The sequence below is a fragment of the Typha angustifolia genome, chromosome 13, assembly GCF_048772165.1.
Source record: "Typha angustifolia cultivar Huaian chromosome 13, ASM4877216v1, whole genome shotgun sequence".
Lineage (NCBI taxonomy): Eukaryota > Viridiplantae > Streptophyta > Magnoliopsida > Poales > Typhaceae > Typha > Typha angustifolia.
Window position 1 is genome coordinate 6,404,195 of NC_133251.1, and position 18,535 is coordinate 6,422,729.

An 18,535-nucleotide genomic window follows, 5' to 3' on the forward strand; every position below is an offset into this window, starting at 1 on the left:
TATGTAGAAGCATCTCGTGAATTAGAGATAATGTAATCTATCGCATCTCAAATTATAGAATTTGTTTAAAAGTAAGTTAAAAATAATTTGGTTAGAAAATAGTAGAATTGAATGATTATATAATAAAAATATAAAATGGCAAAAAACTAATGTATCAAAAAACTATTTTATAAAACATCTCTAATTCTATATCGTATTATAACTATAGAAAAATGATAAATATAGCTTTATTTTTCTCTAGCAGCCGACGCTACCAATTTGGCCGAGCAACATCGCTAAGATGTTAAAAGAAAAAAAAAGAAAAGAAAAGAAAAGAAAAGAAAAAAAAAAAAACGAACGGTAAGATGTTTCGCAGTACGACGCAAGCGAACCACAAATTAATTGACTTCCCTACCCCTGATCTCTTTTACATCTCTCAGAATCTACCCGACTCTTTTCTTCCGTTTCGCGACGCCACCCACAGGCCCAAGCCTACGCTTCCTGTTCTTCTATCGACACCTCTCACTACCTTTCTCTCTCTGCGATTTCTAGGGTTTCGCTTTCTCCAATCGATTGCTAGGGTTTCGGAAGCACCTCCACCTTACTCTCCATGGCGGAGGTCGACATACCCGTCGAAACCCTAGATCGCCGGCGCGACCGCAATCAGGAGCGGCGCGAGAGCCCCGACGACGGCTCGCCGCCGCCTCCGCCTCCACCTACTCGGAAGAGAGACCGGGATTCGCGGGAGAGACGCGACGAGAGGTCGCCTCCGCCGCCACTGCCGCCACCGCCGCCGCTCGGGCCTTCGAGGGGTGAGAGGGATCGCGATTACAGGCGACGGAGTAGCCCCAGCCCGCCGCCTTACGTTCGACGGGACCATCGGCGCTCTCCTCCACGGAGATCCCCGCCGCCCGGGCCCTTCAAGAGGTCACGGAGAGATGATGACGGGTACGACAGGCGCTGGGGTGGTTATGGTTCTGAGGATAGAAGGTGAGGCGCGAAATTTGTCTAATTTCTTGTATCGTATTACTGACTCTTGGTGAAAAAAATGTGTAGTTTTTTCTGGAATTAGTGTTGGTATTTGAAGGAAAAACAACCGATTGTGCTCCTTAGAGTATGTTGTATTACGTAGGATAATCTTGAGCTTTCGATTAGTTGCACAATACGTATTTTGCGGAAGTGATGGAATAATAGCTTGCTGTTTCCTTCGTGGTGATATATTTCTTTTACTTTTATTTTTTTTGTGTTAAGGCAAACTCTGGTTTGCTTTTTCTTGATCCGCCTTGACATCTAGACTTCTGCCTAGACGCTTACTTAGCCTCCATGCACTAAACGGCTGTTTGGTTCCATAGAGTGCAATATCAAAATCAGTTTTTGGTTTATGGGTCCCATGAAAAATCCTTTCCAAGTGCTAAGTTAGGGTCCTATGCAGTATCTTGACATCCACTTCAATTAAGTGGATGTCAAACCACAATTTATAAACTTTTGATGGGAATGAACGAGGGAAGATCCAATATTTTATGTTTTTTGTTTGCTTATGATGGTATAACACTATAGATGCAACATCTTGAAATGCATGATACTGGATGACCCTTAAGGTTCCATGTCCCCCTGTCTGCCACCTATGGTCTCTTGAAACCTTGTGTCTCATAAGACCTCCTTTCATCTTTTGCGCCATACATCTGCTAACAATTATTATTTTACAATTGGTTGTCTGTGTAGATATGACTACGAGTACGGTGGAGGGTATGACAGAGGCAGAGGAGGCTACGGCGATGAAAGAGCTCATGGCCGATATATGAACCGCCCATCAGGTGATTGTTTTAGTTAAAGGAAGATATTGTTATTATGCATAAATTTTAGAGTATCATCATCTTTGTACACTATAAATTTTAGGGTATCATCATCTTTGTACTAGTGTTGAAAAAAAGAAATAATACTTTAACTTACTTATAATGAAAGAAACTGGAGGTTATTTTAAGCTAACAATAATTGATTTTGAGTTATAAAAGTGAAATTCAGGACTCAATGATGTTATTCTCATAGGTTGTTTTTTAGAACCTTGCCCTATCTAATGTTTTGATGATTTGACTTATTTGCTAGCAATTTGTCATAGATTTTCCTCTCCAATAGTTCTATTTGTCAAGCTTCGTTATCTAGAAAAATTATTCCTCATGGTTTCATTTAACTTCCATGGACCATTTTTGAATATATGCATTGAGGATTGGTTTGACCAATACTTATTGGATTTGGGAAGGCAAAAGTCATAAAATGTGTAGAATGCAATTTACAAAAGTTTGGGGTTGGTAATTAGTTTTTGACTGCTTGTGGGGGCAAAACATGAATGCCGGATGATTCTCTAAGCATAATTTAGATAAAGGCACCTACCCATGGATGTTGTGTTTTTTGAAAACTGGTACTTGCGCCAGTGTAGACAGTTGTATATGTGGGAATCGCCCCTTGACTGCCCCATATAAAGAGCATCTACATTTGGCCTACTCATAGTTGAGATAGATGATATGTATATTGACAACTCATCTTATTGTTGCATATTTTGGGGACACATAAGCATTGTTTTGAAAGGTCACTGCATAGACCATATATGCGGCAGCATCGGCGGTGGCTGTGGGTCAATCAGCCTGCATATGTATTACATTTATTTTGAATTTTTAGTTGTTTGGGTATGGCATTTGACACTAGAAGTTTTCAATTTCTAAATATTGAAAACATGGGGTAGTGTGAAACAATTAGATGTTGTTTTATATAATAGAATACATTTATTTAACTTGATATCTACAGGAAAGTAACCATGATCATGAAGTTCTTCATTGTCTTTTATTAAGCGAGTTTGGCTAAAATAATTTGACATTCAAGAAAAATAACACACATTTTTTCTCTCTCACTTAAATTTATTTTATATATCAGTAGCTCTTGGTTAAGAGGTATTGTGATAGCAAGAGTTGTCTATTGCACCTAATTGGCGATGGATAGAGCCATTGGAACAACTTGAGCAATGTTGAGATACATTGTGTACATCTTGCCTTCCTTAGACACTACATTGGTGAGAACCTTGCACGTTGGGATGCCTTTTTAGTAGTTCTTGACTAAACCTTACTGTTGTTTTATTGTAATCTAGAATCTTCCTAGAACCTTGCACATTGGCTCTTAGTGCAGTCCTAGTTAGTAGTTACGACTGTAGTGGCCCCCTTGTGTACCTTCGTTTATATATTTTTGATTTGTAGTAATCTTGATCATTGGATTTAGTACGAGTGGCATTTGTTTTTAGGTGCACGACTTAGTAGAGGGGGGTGTTGATGCATGGCGCTATAGCCCTAATCAGATCTAGAGTAACCAGCCTAATATTTTATTATTATTTTGTGTCTGGTTTTCTTTTTGTACCTTTCTTTTTTTTTATCCATTTGATTTAGCATCCAAGTCACGTAAGCCATTAATGTTCATGTTTGGTACAGGAAGTTTGAAATATCCCTCAAGTTACTTTTTTTTTTTGTTTTTGTTTTCGTACAGTTAAGAACATGAACTATTTGAAAACAATTAAAATAATTTTCTTTTCTATATATATGTATACATAACAAAGAGTATTTTTATCATTAAATGGTTTTCAGATTTTTTTATTTAAGAGTTATTAACAGGTATGAGGAAGGATTCATGAATGAAAACAAGGTTTTTGATGTTTCACAAGTTAATATTATGGATTTTTTTATTAAAACCCCTTCATCTGGTCTCATTTCCATTTTGATCTCTCTTTTTTTCTTATCTAAATCAACCTCTGCACTTTTATTTTATTGTCTATTAAATCCCTTAGTGTTAGTTCTTCATAAAATCTAATTTGCCTTTAGGTTGAACTAACCCATCAACATCTAACTACTATGGTACCCTTAGAATACTAACTACAAAGTACCCTAATTCACAATCCATTTAAAAATCATACCCATTTGCAAAACCCGACTTGACTTGAGGTCTAAAATAAAACAAACTTATTTTATAAATAGGTTTTCCTTCTCAGTCCATTACTCTGTCATGCTTTTCCTAATAAAATGCATCATTTAGGTTTTCCTATCCCACACATTGATACACCTCGATAGCCTATCTCCATTTATATTCTTTGAAGTTGCCGAAACACAACAGATGAAGGCATTTTGTTTATGCTTTTGTGGCTGGAATGTAGATTTCTCATTAAAGCATTTCTCCGGCATCCTTCTATGTCTGTTGATTCTCTCCATCTCCCACTGTTGACCCCTTCAATGATGTTAGTTCTAAGCATTGGAGAGATCAATGATGTCCTCAAAGTGGCCGACAATGGTGTCGAGTGGTCAATGATAGTGCCATGAGAGGAGCTCGAACTATCGATGATGAAAGAGGAGAAGGGAGAGTTGGAAAAAGGAAGGGGAATGGGAATAGCAAACATCAATGATGTGGCAATTTTAAGTTTTGGAAGAAGACTAGATTGAGATCCATAGGCATTTTCATTGTTTTGGAAGTTAGATTTTGTAAACAACATAATATTCCTTAACAGGTGCCATTTCTTCATCTTCTGTTAAAGTGGGGTTTTTTGGAGATTATAGCAAAAAATAGGGATCAATTTAGATGGGAGAGAAAGAGAGGGGTTAAAAAAAAAGGCAAAATGAGGGGTTTAAATAATTTTTTCCCTAATATTAAATATGAAAGAGTATACACGAATGATGGGTTTTGTTTTTGTTGAAGTAGTCTCTCATATTTTTGGTTGACCAAATGCCATTTTATTAGTTAAATCTATCTAATCATGATTAAAACACAATTTAGGTCCAAAAAAGACTATTTTTTCCTTACATAAATTATCAAAAAATGTTTAAAAGCTATTCAATATTATACCCAATACAATATTACAATGAAATATATCTTATTTTATGTGAGAAAAAATTATTGATAAATATTTTACACTTTAAACTTAAAAAAAGGGGATATACCCAATACAGTAGCAAACTGAAATATATCTTATTTCATATGAAAAAATTTGTTGATAAATATTTTACACTCTAAACTTAAAAAAAGAGGGGTATTTTAGTTATTTATATGCATTTATTAATTTTAATAATGATTTGTTAGGAATATTTAGTTCAAAGTAATCATAATAGCATTTTTGAAAAAGCAGAATGATTTTGATGGCAATAGTGGTATTTTGAAGAATGTAGTGACAATTATGGTATTTAAAAAGTTTCTAGGGCAATTATGTAAAAATCCCTTTATTTATTGGTGTATTTTTGCCATGTCCATGTCCTTTTCTTTAAGAATTTCCCTGATCCTTGTATTTCGTATTAGTAATGATTACCGAAATTATGTTTACATCAATTACCATATAACCCTTATGCGATGTATAATTTTTTAAGTTATTTATAATATAATTCAGGTAATGACTATATATTAGTATCACATCGTAAAAAATGTTATATTAGCATTTGATGCAGGATTTGCTAGATTGGCCAATCTCGATCCAGGCCCGATCCGAATTCTTTCTCTCTTTTTCGCTCTTCTTCTTGTTTTCTTTCTCTCTTTTGCTCTCTTTTTTTCTTTTTTTCTTTTTTTCTCTCCTTAGTATATAGCTATTGTTTTTCTTACGGAGAGATTTAGCTCCGACGAACTTTGACAAACTCTGATATATAATTTTTTTTTTTAATTTTTATTTTCTCTCAGTTGTTTTTCATTTATTCCACTCTCTTCTTTTTTCTTCTCTTTTCTTCTTCTTCATTGCACCATGGTTTTTTTTTGTCTGATTTTTTTCCACTCACTTTCTTTCTAATCTTTTCTTTTTTTTTTTAGTTTTTGCTGCACTTTAGTTTTTCTTTTCTTATTTTTTATAATTTTTTTGAATTTTAAGAAGTATACCTATATTTTTAAATAATATTTAGAATTTTATGTAATTAAAAAATCTGATTTGATCCAGACGAGTGATATAGCCGATATGACCGATCTGGCCGATATATATCGTTTTTCTCGGAAGGCCAATTTCGATCTCGATTTTTCGAACCTTGATTTGATGTTTTCAAAGTTATTCTCATAGATTCATAGTATACTTATATAACTAGACATTTTAGACACTTTTACTTTAAAAACATTGAAGAGTATTATTATTTGAATATCTCATCTTAATATTTATTCTTATTTATAATAATATTTGCTTATATACAGTTAATACTTATAGTGAGATTCATTAGTATATGGCTATTATAAATTTATAAGGATATTTTTAATTAAAGTTTATAGAGGTTAATTTGGTTACTGTTCCCTTTTATCCTTATTCACTTTCCGTTATCAAACCATTGACTTGCAAGAAAGTTGTTAGAATAACTACTCATATGATATCACTTATGAAAGGTTTGACTAAAGTTTGTGTAAAGTAGCATCTGGTTGCAAACCTTTTGTAACCCCTCATGTAGCAACCAAACATCACCTTAGAGATTTATAGAGTTGCTTTTATTTTTTTTATATTTAAAAAAGTGATCAAAATTGAGAAGACTAAAACGCTGATCTGTAGCCCCAAAACCGACTGAAACTTTGAGACATTTTGTTTTTTTCTAGAGAGCAAGACTGAATCTTCAAATCTTGGTTTTAATATTCTGATTCTATAAGTAGGTTCTAGTTGGTGAGTTTTCACTATAGATGATGGAGAGATGGAGAAGGAAGGGAATGGGGAAGAATACATGGTCATTTGAGTACTTATTAGATGATTTCCAAGTCATGTGCACGCCAGATAACTGATTTGTGTATAAAAGAACTTGATGTTGAACTCAGCAATGCTATAGGTTGTTGAAAAATGTGCAGGGCTCATGTATTACTTACTATTTTTTCCTTGAGCTGCACACTTGATAGTCATAGTTGAGGGGAAACTGTAACGAAGTGTACTCTTTCTTTGAACCTATCTGTTTACAGCTATCAAAAGATTTAACTGATCCGGAGTTCTGAAATATCGATTGGTATTCTTGTATTAAGATGAAAATAAAGATATCTTATAGATGTAGACTTTCTTTTTTGAAGCATTCTGATGGTCGGGCAGAATTCTTCGGAGTATCAAAGTTCCATATACTGGAAACTCGCCCATGCACTGAGAGCTGATGTTCCTTTTAGAAGGACAAATCACACAGGACAAAAAGAACAACTGTCGAAAAGCTTCCCAGTCCTCATTCTGACTTTGACCCACTGAAGAATGCTAAAATATCTAGTAATCCAATAAATAAAGACTTCAGGGCAAATATTGACTCTTCCTAAAAGACGAAGTTCGTATCGAATAAAGTATATACGTTGATTTTCCTGATTTAATAGCTGGTCCATTGCCATCCTAGGTAAAGTCCCATCTTGTTGTAATAGAATCTAAATTAAGTCCCTCCCAGTCCTTTCCCTACTGTCGATTAGACCAGGTATTGTAGCTCAATCTTGAAAAGCACACTCAGATAAAAATTCATTGTCAGAACAGCTGCTTGGAATTTCATTTGATATGGCGGATCAAGCGAGCCTCCTTTCACTTAGAGCCTCTACAGACGCCCCATCTGCATACCTATTAGAGAGAATAAAAGAAACCAATCGTTTGGGGGGCAGGGATTCAAACCCAACTCTTCCTTCCATTCCTGAATAGCTTCCTTCAGAATGACTATCTTGCTAGAAGTTTGTAATGAGCTTATGTTGAATAAAACGATTTTATAGTTATGTTGCACCTAGTCAAAATTCAGATATAATTATTCATGATGTGCCTTAAATCTTTTTGTTATCTCAATTAAAATCTTTTGGCATTTCATTTCGTTATATTTTTCAGATTGGCCTGATTCAGGACGTGGTGGTTTCGGTGATGGTACAGGGGTTACACAGAGGTTTGTCAAATCCGTCTTCTATATCATGCAACTACTATAGGTGTTGTTTTGTCATATGTAGTGCTAACAAATTCAGCTTTCTGTCCTTTTGATAAGGTATCTAGTACTTCAGTCATGTTGTAAGGTTCTGCTTTGATAGTTTTATGGTACACTCACTTAATCTCATTATATTATGTGCATTAATTTCCTTATGATGAAATATTTTAGTAATTCCCTAATGAGTTGTCCAAGTTTAGGACTCTTGGGTGGCCGTCTCTCTGACGGTTTAAAGTTACATGGCTTCTTTTGATTTCCTATGGTTTCAATATTTTTGTTAAATTTCTTTGTCATTTTCTTTTTTAAAATGTGTACTTTTATTTCCATAATTTGTATTGTTATTAATAATCTTGGAAAAGGAGGTTATGTTAGGCTGGGCCGGCCCTTCTTAAGAAAGAAATAATAGAAAGAACTTATTTTAATATTTCGTCCTATTATTAATATTTTTTATAGATTTTGGCTATATAAAATTATGATTATTCTCTTTAGTAGCACATGGCCTGAATAGAACATAAATGTGAATTGGGTGCAAGCAAGATAATAATAAGATTTAGAGGCTTCCTTTTAATGTCTATCAAGTTCATTGTTATAAAATTGCATTGGTAAAGGAACATTAAGAATCTTTGAATAGTTAAACTTTATATATCACAGTACTAGACTAGTAGTAAATATAAAAACAAAAAAAAAATCCTTTGAACAAGCTAGAATAATATGGAAATTAGTGAAGCGAAGTTGTACATGCACTGCATGTATAATGAATGTGATAGTAATCTATACTTCCTACTATTACCTTTAATAGTACTAATAATAAAGAATGATTCTGCTAGTGTACTTGGTAATAGTGCACATATTCTATTTCTTGTCCAAGGTTTCCTTTCTAGATGGTGCAGTTTACATTCTGCCTTTCTTCAATCTGCTATAGATGCTGGTTAGTCCTACATAGGAGGTTCTGAAATAATTGTATACTTTGTATTTTCTTCTTCGGCTAGAAAGACTCCAGTTGTGATACCAGAGAGCCCGATTGAACCCGTTTGAACCTAGACTAAGTGGTATTTGGGCCTTCCAGACTTGAGGTCCTAACCACTTAGACTATAAGCATTTGTCAAATTCGAGCCCCCTTAAGTTACTTTGGACTTACTAAACTTGCGGTAGCTTATAAACCCTTTTCGAATTCGGGGCCCTTGGCTATATTGCCTAAGTTGCCTACGCGCTAGGGCTAGGGTTGTCAAAATAGCCTGTGAGCTCATGAGGCTCGTGGGCTTGACTGGCGCTCTAAATGAGCCAAGCCGAGTTGAGCTGATTTTTTGAGCTCAAATGTATTATCGAGTTGAGCCGAGCTGGTGCTAGCTTGCTCGAGCTTGGCTCGATACAGGTGAAAGCTACCTTAATCTGACAAAAGTGATTACATCCAGTATTTGTGAAGTAATTTTATATTATATTTTCACAAAAGTTCACCTCAGCTCCTTCCTCATTCTTCGTCAAAGTCAATTAGGGCAAACTTAGGCCCTTGGTTGGTGGGTGTTGACCGATCTTTCGGCTGGCCAAAAGCAACCAAAATATTCCTTCTTTTGGGTTTAATGCTCGAATTCGTGAATCAATCATTTGCTAATTCATCTCTGGCTACTGTCCCCCATTTTTTCTTATCTTTGTCTTCTTTCCTTCTTAGGAAGAGCCATACGCATGGGCGGGGCTTGAGTGGTCGGTGAGCAAGTCCACTTTTCTTACTAGATTAGAGTATGTCTTGGGGAAGGCTTAGGGAGTGAACCGAAAGCTCAGGTTTGTGAAGAAGAGACTTGACAATGCCTTTTGGACCACAATGATCTTCTTCGACATCAGAATGGCGAGCTCAAGTCTCTTCACCTTTCTCCAGCCTCGTCTCTGCCCCCAGTCCACCAACATCACCTCTGCCGCCACGTGGGGTGTGTCGATACTACTGCAGCCCTTTGCCTTGTCCAAGTCAATCAGAATTTCTAACATGTTTCGATTTGCCTTGCCCTTTGCCTCCATTGTTTTGCTCTTTGGCAAGCTCTCCTCGCCACTAGTCGACGGAGGAAAGGCTCATCGACGCTGAGGCCCTTTCCCTCAAGCTCTCCGCTTAATGTCAATGCCCTCTCCGGCAAGCTTTCTGCTTGATTCTATCAATGAAGTCGAAATGAAGATAGGGATGACGCCGATGCCCTCTCCCTTCTCTACCGCCTCATCGATGCTCGGCACCCAAATCCTCTCATCGAGCTGTCAAACCGAGCTAAGTTTTTCTAGCTCGATTCAAGCTCGAGCTAGAAAAATCTAGCAACCGAGCTGAGTTGAGCTAGGCTAGCTTGCTCAAGCTCGGCTCCTCTACACCCCTAGCTAGGGCTCTTGCTGGCCATGGGCCCATGGCATTAGTTAGTTGGAGAATCAATGTGTAACTTTTGGCTAGGTAATAAAAAATGTGCATTGCATCTCAAAACACATAGACGATCAATTGGGCCAATGGTTGCTGTCATTGTGTCGGCACCTACATGAATACAGTTGGCCATAGGGCTCATTTTGTTTATATAACTTTGTGTTCTGATGTACTTTCTTGTTTGACGTGTAGTGCTGGATAACTCTCAGTTAGAATCATTTAATTTCTGCTGGAATTTCTCATAGTGCTGAATAACTCTTACCCTTGAATCGACAGTTTCTTTAGCGAGTTTCTCATAAGAGCCAGTTATCCATCTATTAGACTCTTATTGGAGTGTATTCTTGGATTGAATCGGCTTCCTTGGTTTCTCTTGCTTCTATTTTTCATTTTCTGGAAGTTATTGGTATAGGCTGCATGCGCTCTTGTTTTGCTTTATTTGTCAACTGAGAAACCTTGAAAAAGTTATAAAATCATGCTTCATATTATGTGACCTTGATTTTAAATCCTTTCAGGGAAGGCTTGATGTCGTACAAGCAGTTCATCCAAGAACTTGAAGATGATATTTTGCCAGCTGAAGCTGAGCGCAGGTAACGTGAGCAGAACCATTGTCATCTTAAATTGTAAATTTGTATGTTCTGAAATGTTCTGACTTGCTCACATCTGTTCTGTTATTTGATAATATGATTGATACATTGTGCTTGAGCTGATCTCCTGGCAGTGCAGAACTACTATCAGACTAATGTATTTCTGCCTACCAATTCATTTTCTTTTGTAGGTACAAAGAGTACAGGTCAGAGTACATTACAACTCAGAAACGTGCCTATTTCGACCTCCACAAGGAGGAAAATTGGTACAGATTTTTTTATATTTAATATTGGATTTTATTGTTTTCCTAGTAAATGCCTTTGAAACTATTACCTAATATGTTTTGTTCTGTTCTTTCTGTAGGCTGAAGGACAAGTATCACCCGACGAACTTGGTGTCTGTCATTGAAAGGTGAGCGAGCGGTTGCCTTACCAGGCTGAAGCATAGGCCAGTACATTTGAGGGTTAAACTAGTTGATTGACTACAACCTGCATAATGTAGTTTTAGTAATCTGATGATGTCTACTTGCCTAATCTCTCATACATTGGGTACAGACACCATGCTTTCTTTTATATATATGTTGTTCTGTGTTCAATTTCAGTGATTGCTCCTTATACGGTTGGCTTACCAGGCTGAAGCATAGGCCAACACATTTGAGGATTAAACTAGTTGATTGACTACAACCTGCATAATGTTGTTTTAGTAATCTGATGATGTCTACTTGCCTAATGTTCTACATTGGGTACAGACACCATGTTTTCTTTTATATATGTTCTGTGTTCAATTTCAGTGATTGCTCCTTATACGGGAGCGGCTCTGGCTGAACATTTTATGTATCGTGGACAACATACTTTAATAATTTATGATGATCTCTCCAAACAGGCACAATCTTATTGCCAAATGTCTCTTTTATTATACTTTTCATCACAGCATGCCTTTGTATGAATTCTTCTTATGTTGGTTCTGCTTGATCTTTTATCTTACAGGAGGAATGAGCAAGCAAGGTCTACTGCTAAAGATTTCTTGCTTGATTTGCAGAGCGGAAGTTTGGACCTGTGAGTTGCTCTCTGATGCCATAATCTTGTAGTTGCTCAGCCATTGCTTGATTTGATTCTTTTCATCTATGTCATGCAGTGGCCCAGGATTAACTGCTTTACAACCATCCAAATCTGGAAATGGCAGTGATGCAAACTCTGAGGATGAAACAGATTTGACTGGCAAAAGGAAAAGACATGGAAGGGGTACAGGAAAAGAAAATGAGTTGCTTTTTGCTGCACCCAAGGCTCATCCAATTGCTTCTGAACCTCGACGAGTTCAAGTAGATATAGAACAAGCTTTAGCTCTAGTCCGAAAGCTTGACATTGAGAAGGGTATTGAGGAGAATGCTTTGTCTAACAATGATCATGACAAGTCTGATGGGGATAAATCACATGGTGGATCGATGGGGCCAATTATAATTATACGGGGTTTGACAACTGTTAAAGGTCTTGAGGGTATTGAGCTGTTGGATACTCTTATTACATATTTATGGCGTGTCCATGGTGTAGATTACTATGGCATGTCTGAAACGAATGAAGCCAAGGGCCTTCGGCATGTCAGAGTGGACAGCAAGGCTTCTGAGGGATCTAACACGAGTTCAACTGATTGGGAGAATAAGTTTGATATGTTCTGGCAGGAAAGATTGCGTGGTAAGGATCCCTTGGAAATTTTGATAGCCAAGGATAAGATTGATGCAGCAGCTGTTGAGGCTCTAGACCCTTATGTCAGGAAAATAAGAGATGAAAAATATGGTTGGAAGTATGGGTGTGGTGCAAAGGGCTGCACAAAGCTTTTCCATGCTGCTGAGTTTGTTCATAAGCATCTTAAACTCAAACATACGGATCTTGTGATGGAGCTAACCTCAAAAGTTCGAGAGGATCTGTATTTTCAAAATTATATGAAGTATGTATTATGAGTTTCTGTCTTCTAACTAGGGAGATTAGTGATTTGACTAGTTTGAAGAGTTCATCATATATATTTGTTTTCTCTAATGCAGTGACCAAAATGCACCTGGTGGAACACCTGTCATGCAGCAATCTGCTCCGGTAGATCTCTTACATTGATTAGTTCTGGCTATCTTTAGACATAACTCAGTGACTAGCAGAACTAATTGATTTTTTTTTTGAAGAAAATTCACTGATTAATATGCTTTGCTTACATGATTAATTAAGTGATTAGCACTTATGCCACCTTTATTTATTTTTTATTTTTTTTATTTGCATACTTGTGTGTCAAGTTAGCACTATGTATCTTGGACATTCTTTAATTTGTCACCGTAAAGAAGTTTGTTGGCATCATTAGGTTCATCTCCACATCATTTTAAGGGTTGTTATATGGCTTTATTATCTGCTTGTTGGCTCTGTAAACTTTCTTTTAACATGCGGTCTCAAGATCTTTGGCAGATAATTATTATGTTACCCACTTGTTACACTAGCAAGATGTTCAAGGTTTTCATTTTATTTTTATCATGGCTTTTTTTTTAATTTATTTATTTTTTCTCGGGGTGAGGGGTGGGGGTGATGCTGTATGTGAATGAAGATTCTGCCTGCTTGGTTCCATCTATTTTCTGTTTACCTCTATAATTTTGAATTCTTTATTTAAAGGTTTGCAGTTTCCAGATATTGCAAAGGCTGTCCCTGTCTCTTTTACTTCTTCCTCCAGTATGATAAAGCTTTTTTTTTTCCTTATTGGCAAGAGAAGCAGTAAATGAAATGAAGATCCTCTTTTGACATTAATTCTTTCTTGGAATATACTTGTAATTCTGAAGCACTCTTTTACATATAAAAGAATGGAGAACATTGAAGTATTGTGCCTTGTGGGTATGTAATCTACATTTCATATCATTGCAGAAGGATAAAATTAGACGCAGGCCAGCTTTGGATCGGTTAAGAGATGAACGTGGTAATCGTAGAGAGTATGACAGGGCTGAGAGAGATGATGATAGGTATGATAGGACAGATGGCTCACCGAACCGTGATGCAGATGGTGGATCTGAAGGGAAGAACCGTGAAGAGCCAATGCGGGATGCATATGGTGGACAAGGGTTGCATGGCAGTCTTCTCCCTTCTGATATTCCTCCTCCACCAGTACTGATGCCTGTACCTGGTGCTGGGTAAGTTTCATTTTGCAGTTCCTTGTTATGTACCAGGATCTTGGTAGACTTCTCATATCCTTTTCTCTTGTAGCCCATTGGGACCTTTTGTTCCCGCGCCTCCGGAAGTTGCCATGCGTATGCTGAGAGAGCAGGGAGGACCACCTTCCTTTGAAGCAAATGGTGGTCCTCGTGGTAGGAAAGGAATGGTTGGCCCTGTGGTGGGTGGTTCTGCACCACTTCTTTCTGTACCTCCAGCTTTTCGACATGATCCTCGCCGCATACGGAGGTTAGTATTGTTTCTCTTATTAATTTACTAGATGTACTTCATATTAACTATGTTAAATGGCTTGAGATTGTATATTATCTGGAGGTAACTGTATTCCATTTTTGTCCCGTTCCTTCTAGGCACGAGCTTGCAATTTCTACTAATCTCTGTCATATATATGCTTTTGATAATGATTTGATTCTACAAGTCTAATTTGTTTTATCATGATTATTATTATATCTTGTTGGGTTTGTTGCTTTGTTTCGAGTTGTAGAGCTGGTTTAGTAAAAAGAATCTAGTCAATGAAATGCATTCTTTCGAGTTGTAGAGCTGGTTTAGTATTTTTTTTATTTTTGTTGTTTTAAGTGAAATAGGGCCATAAAAGGGTCTGTGAAGGAAATCAAGGGGAATTATCAGAGCTGTATGAAAGAACTCCTTACAGATCCATAAGTGCACTTTGATTTTTTGCCAATCCATCTTTTATGTCTAGTGCTTGAGATAAGATTTTCTGTTATGTGGGCAAAATTCTGAATCCATTTTCTAGGTGTGAAATTTTCAAAGCACAATTACATTCACTATTATCAGGCGAACACATATTTGTTATGCAAGTTTAATTTCCACTCATCTTTATCACTAGTGCCATAGCTAGGAATTTTTGTTAGGAGGTGTGATTCCTATACAGGTTATAAATTATCAAATTTTAATTATATCAATTGCTGAACATCGAGGATCATTGATATCAATCAAGAGTTACATCTTTCTATTCATATTTCATTACCAAGAGAAGAGTGAAAACACATGTTTCTCCTATGCTTATATGATTGCACTTGTGGTATACTTCCATTTATGAATGATTATGTTCCACAGGCTAAAATTGGCAGTTTGATGCTTACTGAAATAATATAAAGGGACAAGAAAAACAGAGAATTGATTGCTTAAGTAGCTTCTGTGAGTGAGCATAAGACATTTATAATAAGCACCTGATTAGGTGCTATATTAAAGCCAATAATCTTTGGGTTCTCTAATTTCTGTCCCTCTCTTTAAGCAAGTGAATTGGTTGCACGAAAAATGTATGAACTTCCATTTGTTATAAAACAAATGGTTCTATGGGTTCCTATATTTGTCCTTTGTCAGAATTAAAACCCTTTTTGAGTTGATCTATTCCTTATTTTGACGGTTCTTTATCTTTCATGGTGTTGTATTTATTTTGTCAAAGACTTCGAAAGTTCTGGTCTCGATGATGGATTTTGTGTGAGAGGAGGATGAAATCTCATGATCTATTGGGATAGAATAATCAATATTGTGAGAAGCCATATACATTGGTTGTTTTCTCTAAATTTATTATTACCTTCATGTTTCAGTTTTTGGGTGCTTCAATCTGTAGAGAGCTTGGTTGTTTGTTTTCTCCTCTTTTTTCTTCATATCAATCATTTTCTTTTTCTGGAGAGGTCATATCAATCCCTTTTCTTTCTCTATTATTATTCCTCCCTTTTCTGCTACCAGAGTTTTCTTTCAGCCGTACTTCATTTCTGCAGTTTTGCAGTAATGTTTTCTGATCAGATTTGCTCTTAGTTTTATCTTTGTCTAGATAGAACAAAACAGATTTTAGTTTAGAAATCACGGTGCACCAGAATTTCTCACAACCTGTAGGTGCTGTCCAGAGTACATGTGCTAGAGTAGAAACTTGCTAGGATCTACCACTGAACAAGTGTTATGATAGTTGGCTAGGCTTGGATTTGCTTGACACAATCACTAGGAGATAGATTCAAAGAGGAAAGCTTTGAGCCTTCGCTGTGTTAAGGATATGGTATAAGTATAGGAACCAACTTTCAAGTTCACTTTGAGCAATCATGATATGAGTTGATTGATCATGACTAATCCCTAGTTGTCTTATTAAAACTCCATTATTTCTTGAGTGTTCTTGGTCGAAGCTCCTCTAATTATCCAATATTTGATATTCTTTTCTTTGTCATCTTTTCTTGATTATTATTAGTTATTACTACTACTATTGGTGGTTGTTGTTGTCGTTGTTTTTCTTCTTTTGAGATGAAGTGAGCTGAGGCCAATTAAAATTTATTTGAAGATAATGGGGTTACTTTTCTTCAATTTTTTGTTAGGCAGAGTTTCTCTTACCTTGCACTTATGACTAATTTCCAGCCTTCTGCATTTCCTTTGTAATGCTGACTGGTGCTTGACGTGATTGCAGTTATCAAGACCTTGATGCTCCTGAGGATGAAGTCACTGTGATAGATTACAGGAGCTTGTAGGGCATCCACTCGAGGATACATCATACATGTTTCCTGTCTGAGTATGGACCTTGAAGCACCACTTTGTAGGCTGTTTTGCTTTTCTCACAGGACTGTAGCTTAATTCTTGTACAGTAATTGCATGACATTTGAGCCTTCACTTGCTCTTTTGGCAAGAGGAAAACGTCATTGCTTTCTGTGTCCTTAATTGGAGTTGGAAACTTGATTACTTGTCTTCAGTGTCTACTTTCCAATTTGTAACTTGGTGGATTTACTTATGTTGCTGTCCGAGTCATCAGATGGAGGAGTATAATGGACATGGACTGCTGTTCCAACTGTGCTCTTGCAATTTAGCTTCCACTTTTTCAGTCAAGTTTTTATGTATTCATTTCAGACCAACCCCTGTCGAACAAAGAGCACTTCCGTGATGATCTAATGTATGTTTTGAGTATTGATGTCTGTAATTTTAGTATATTCTGGAGCAAGATCAGTGAAATATCAAGGTTTGTTAAGATTTATACTAAAGGCGAACCAGAAATTTTTTGATGTTCTTTTAGTATGGATCATGAACCTTATATGTGATGGATGCTCATATGTTTATATATATTCCTTTCTTATGTTGCCTTTTGAATATGATAATAAGGTTACTAATGAAATGGTAGTTTGATTGTGTTTGGATGTTACGAGGGAACTAAATTTATTATTGGGCAATTTGCACAAAAGATCTATTAAATTTTGATTTGAAAGTAGGGTTATTTCAGTTTTCTCTACATCAACGGTGGTTGTACCATAAAGCTCATTCTGTTTTTAAAATATATATAAATGGGATATTGTGGTAAGTCCCGGGTATAATAATTAAACAACTTATCTTATTTTGGTATAACAGTTCATTATTTTCTTTCTATCCTGTAACTTTTAAAATATAATTTAATAATAACTTATAATTATTATTTTATTTTTAGATTAGATAATATTTAATTATACATCACGTTGGTTACCGTTGTGATTTCTTCTTTCTTTTTTGTATCTTCTCCTAAATATCGGTCATCTCAGCCATAATTTAAATTTCTCTTTTATCTCTTCTTTGTTTAAGTATTAGTTATCTCACCTATAGTTGAGATTTTATTTTTTATGATTTAGTAAATTTTGCAAAAAAGAAAAGAATATTAAGTCTGCACTCTTTTTCTGCAGTGTAGGTTTATAACTCCACAATACTTTGTAGTGATTTTTTATTTTCTTTAGTGCATGGTTATTTTACATAGAGTGCATAACTATTTTTTCGCAATGCCTTCTTTTTTTTCTAATGCATGGTTATTTTACGTAGAGTGCGAGGTTATAACCCCATAATGTATGATTATTTCCTCATAGTGCATGTATATAGAGTATTTTAAGTCATTAGTTGTAATAAAAAATAGGGATTTTTACAAATCACACCTTACATTTTGCCTATTTTATGATTCGCACCCCGTCTTTGGGGATTTTATAACGCGACCCCTCATTTTTCCTGTAATATTCATTTAACACCCTAACGTTACTTTAGCTAACTGACATTAACCATGTTATATGGTTTATGTGACTCTAGTTCAAAAATTACTAAAATACCCTTAAGAAATCATCTTTAAACCCTAAAATCCCAAAATAGGGTTAAGTTGTCTTTAAACCCTAAAACCCCAAAATGGCATTCAACCAAAAATGATTATAGAAACTAACCCCAAAATCCCAACTTAGGAGGAGTGATGTAGGCTTGGAGAAGCTCTTGTCGTTTGGGCAACTTTGGAAGGCAACTTCCTTCAACCTTCGACTGCTTGGTGTTTTGGTGATGTAGGCTTTGGGAAGCTCTAATTCCAAGCTGTAACCTTCCGACTACAAGCTCCTTCAACTCCGATGGCTTAGTGTTTGGGGAGCTACTGCTTGGGGTTTGGAAGCTTTGAGGTCAGTTTGGCATTTAGGGATGTTCTCCATAGTTTGGGGAGCTATGAGATAATAAATTATAGAGGTTTAAGTTATGAATAAAATTAGAGATGAGTATAAGGGTAATTTAGGAATATT

At 36.1% G+C, this 18,535-nt stretch overlaps 1 protein-coding gene across 1 annotated transcript; it reads left to right on the plus strand.

Annotated features, from left to right (window-relative positions):
* The first annotated feature begins 426 nt into the window (after window positions 1–426).
* On the plus strand, window positions 427–17,164 carry LOC140773557 (serrate RNA effector molecule). The gene is made up of 12 exons (XM_073116176.1): window positions 427–969; window positions 1,702–1,793; window positions 7,781–7,835; window positions 10,770–10,844; window positions 11,033–11,107; window positions 11,206–11,253; window positions 11,829–11,897; window positions 11,977–12,783; window positions 12,878–12,926; window positions 13,731–13,993; window positions 14,067–14,261; window positions 16,447–17,164. The coding sequence occupies exons 1-12, from the start codon at window positions 590–592 to the stop codon at window positions 16,505–16,507; spliced, it is 2,169 nt and encodes a 722-aa protein (XP_072972277.1). The 5' UTR covers window positions 427–589; the 3' UTR covers window positions 16,508–17,164.
* Window positions 17,165–18,535: the final 1,371 nt, after the last annotated feature.

Excerpts from the sequence above, each read along its gene's own strand:
- LOC140773557 (XM_073116176.1), top strand. The coding sequence starts at position 590 with ATGGCGGAGGTCGACATACCCGTCGAAACCCTAGATCGCCGGCGCGAC. Across the intron at positions 11,108-11,205 it reads CTCCACAAGGAGGAAAATTG|GCTGAAGGACAAGTATCACC; the intron begins GTACAGATTTTT and ends TTCTTTCTGTAG. Across the intron at positions 11,254-11,828 it reads TTGGTGTCTGTCATTGAAAG|GAGGAATGAGCAAGCAAGGT; the intron begins GTGAGCGAGCGG and ends TTTATCTTACAG.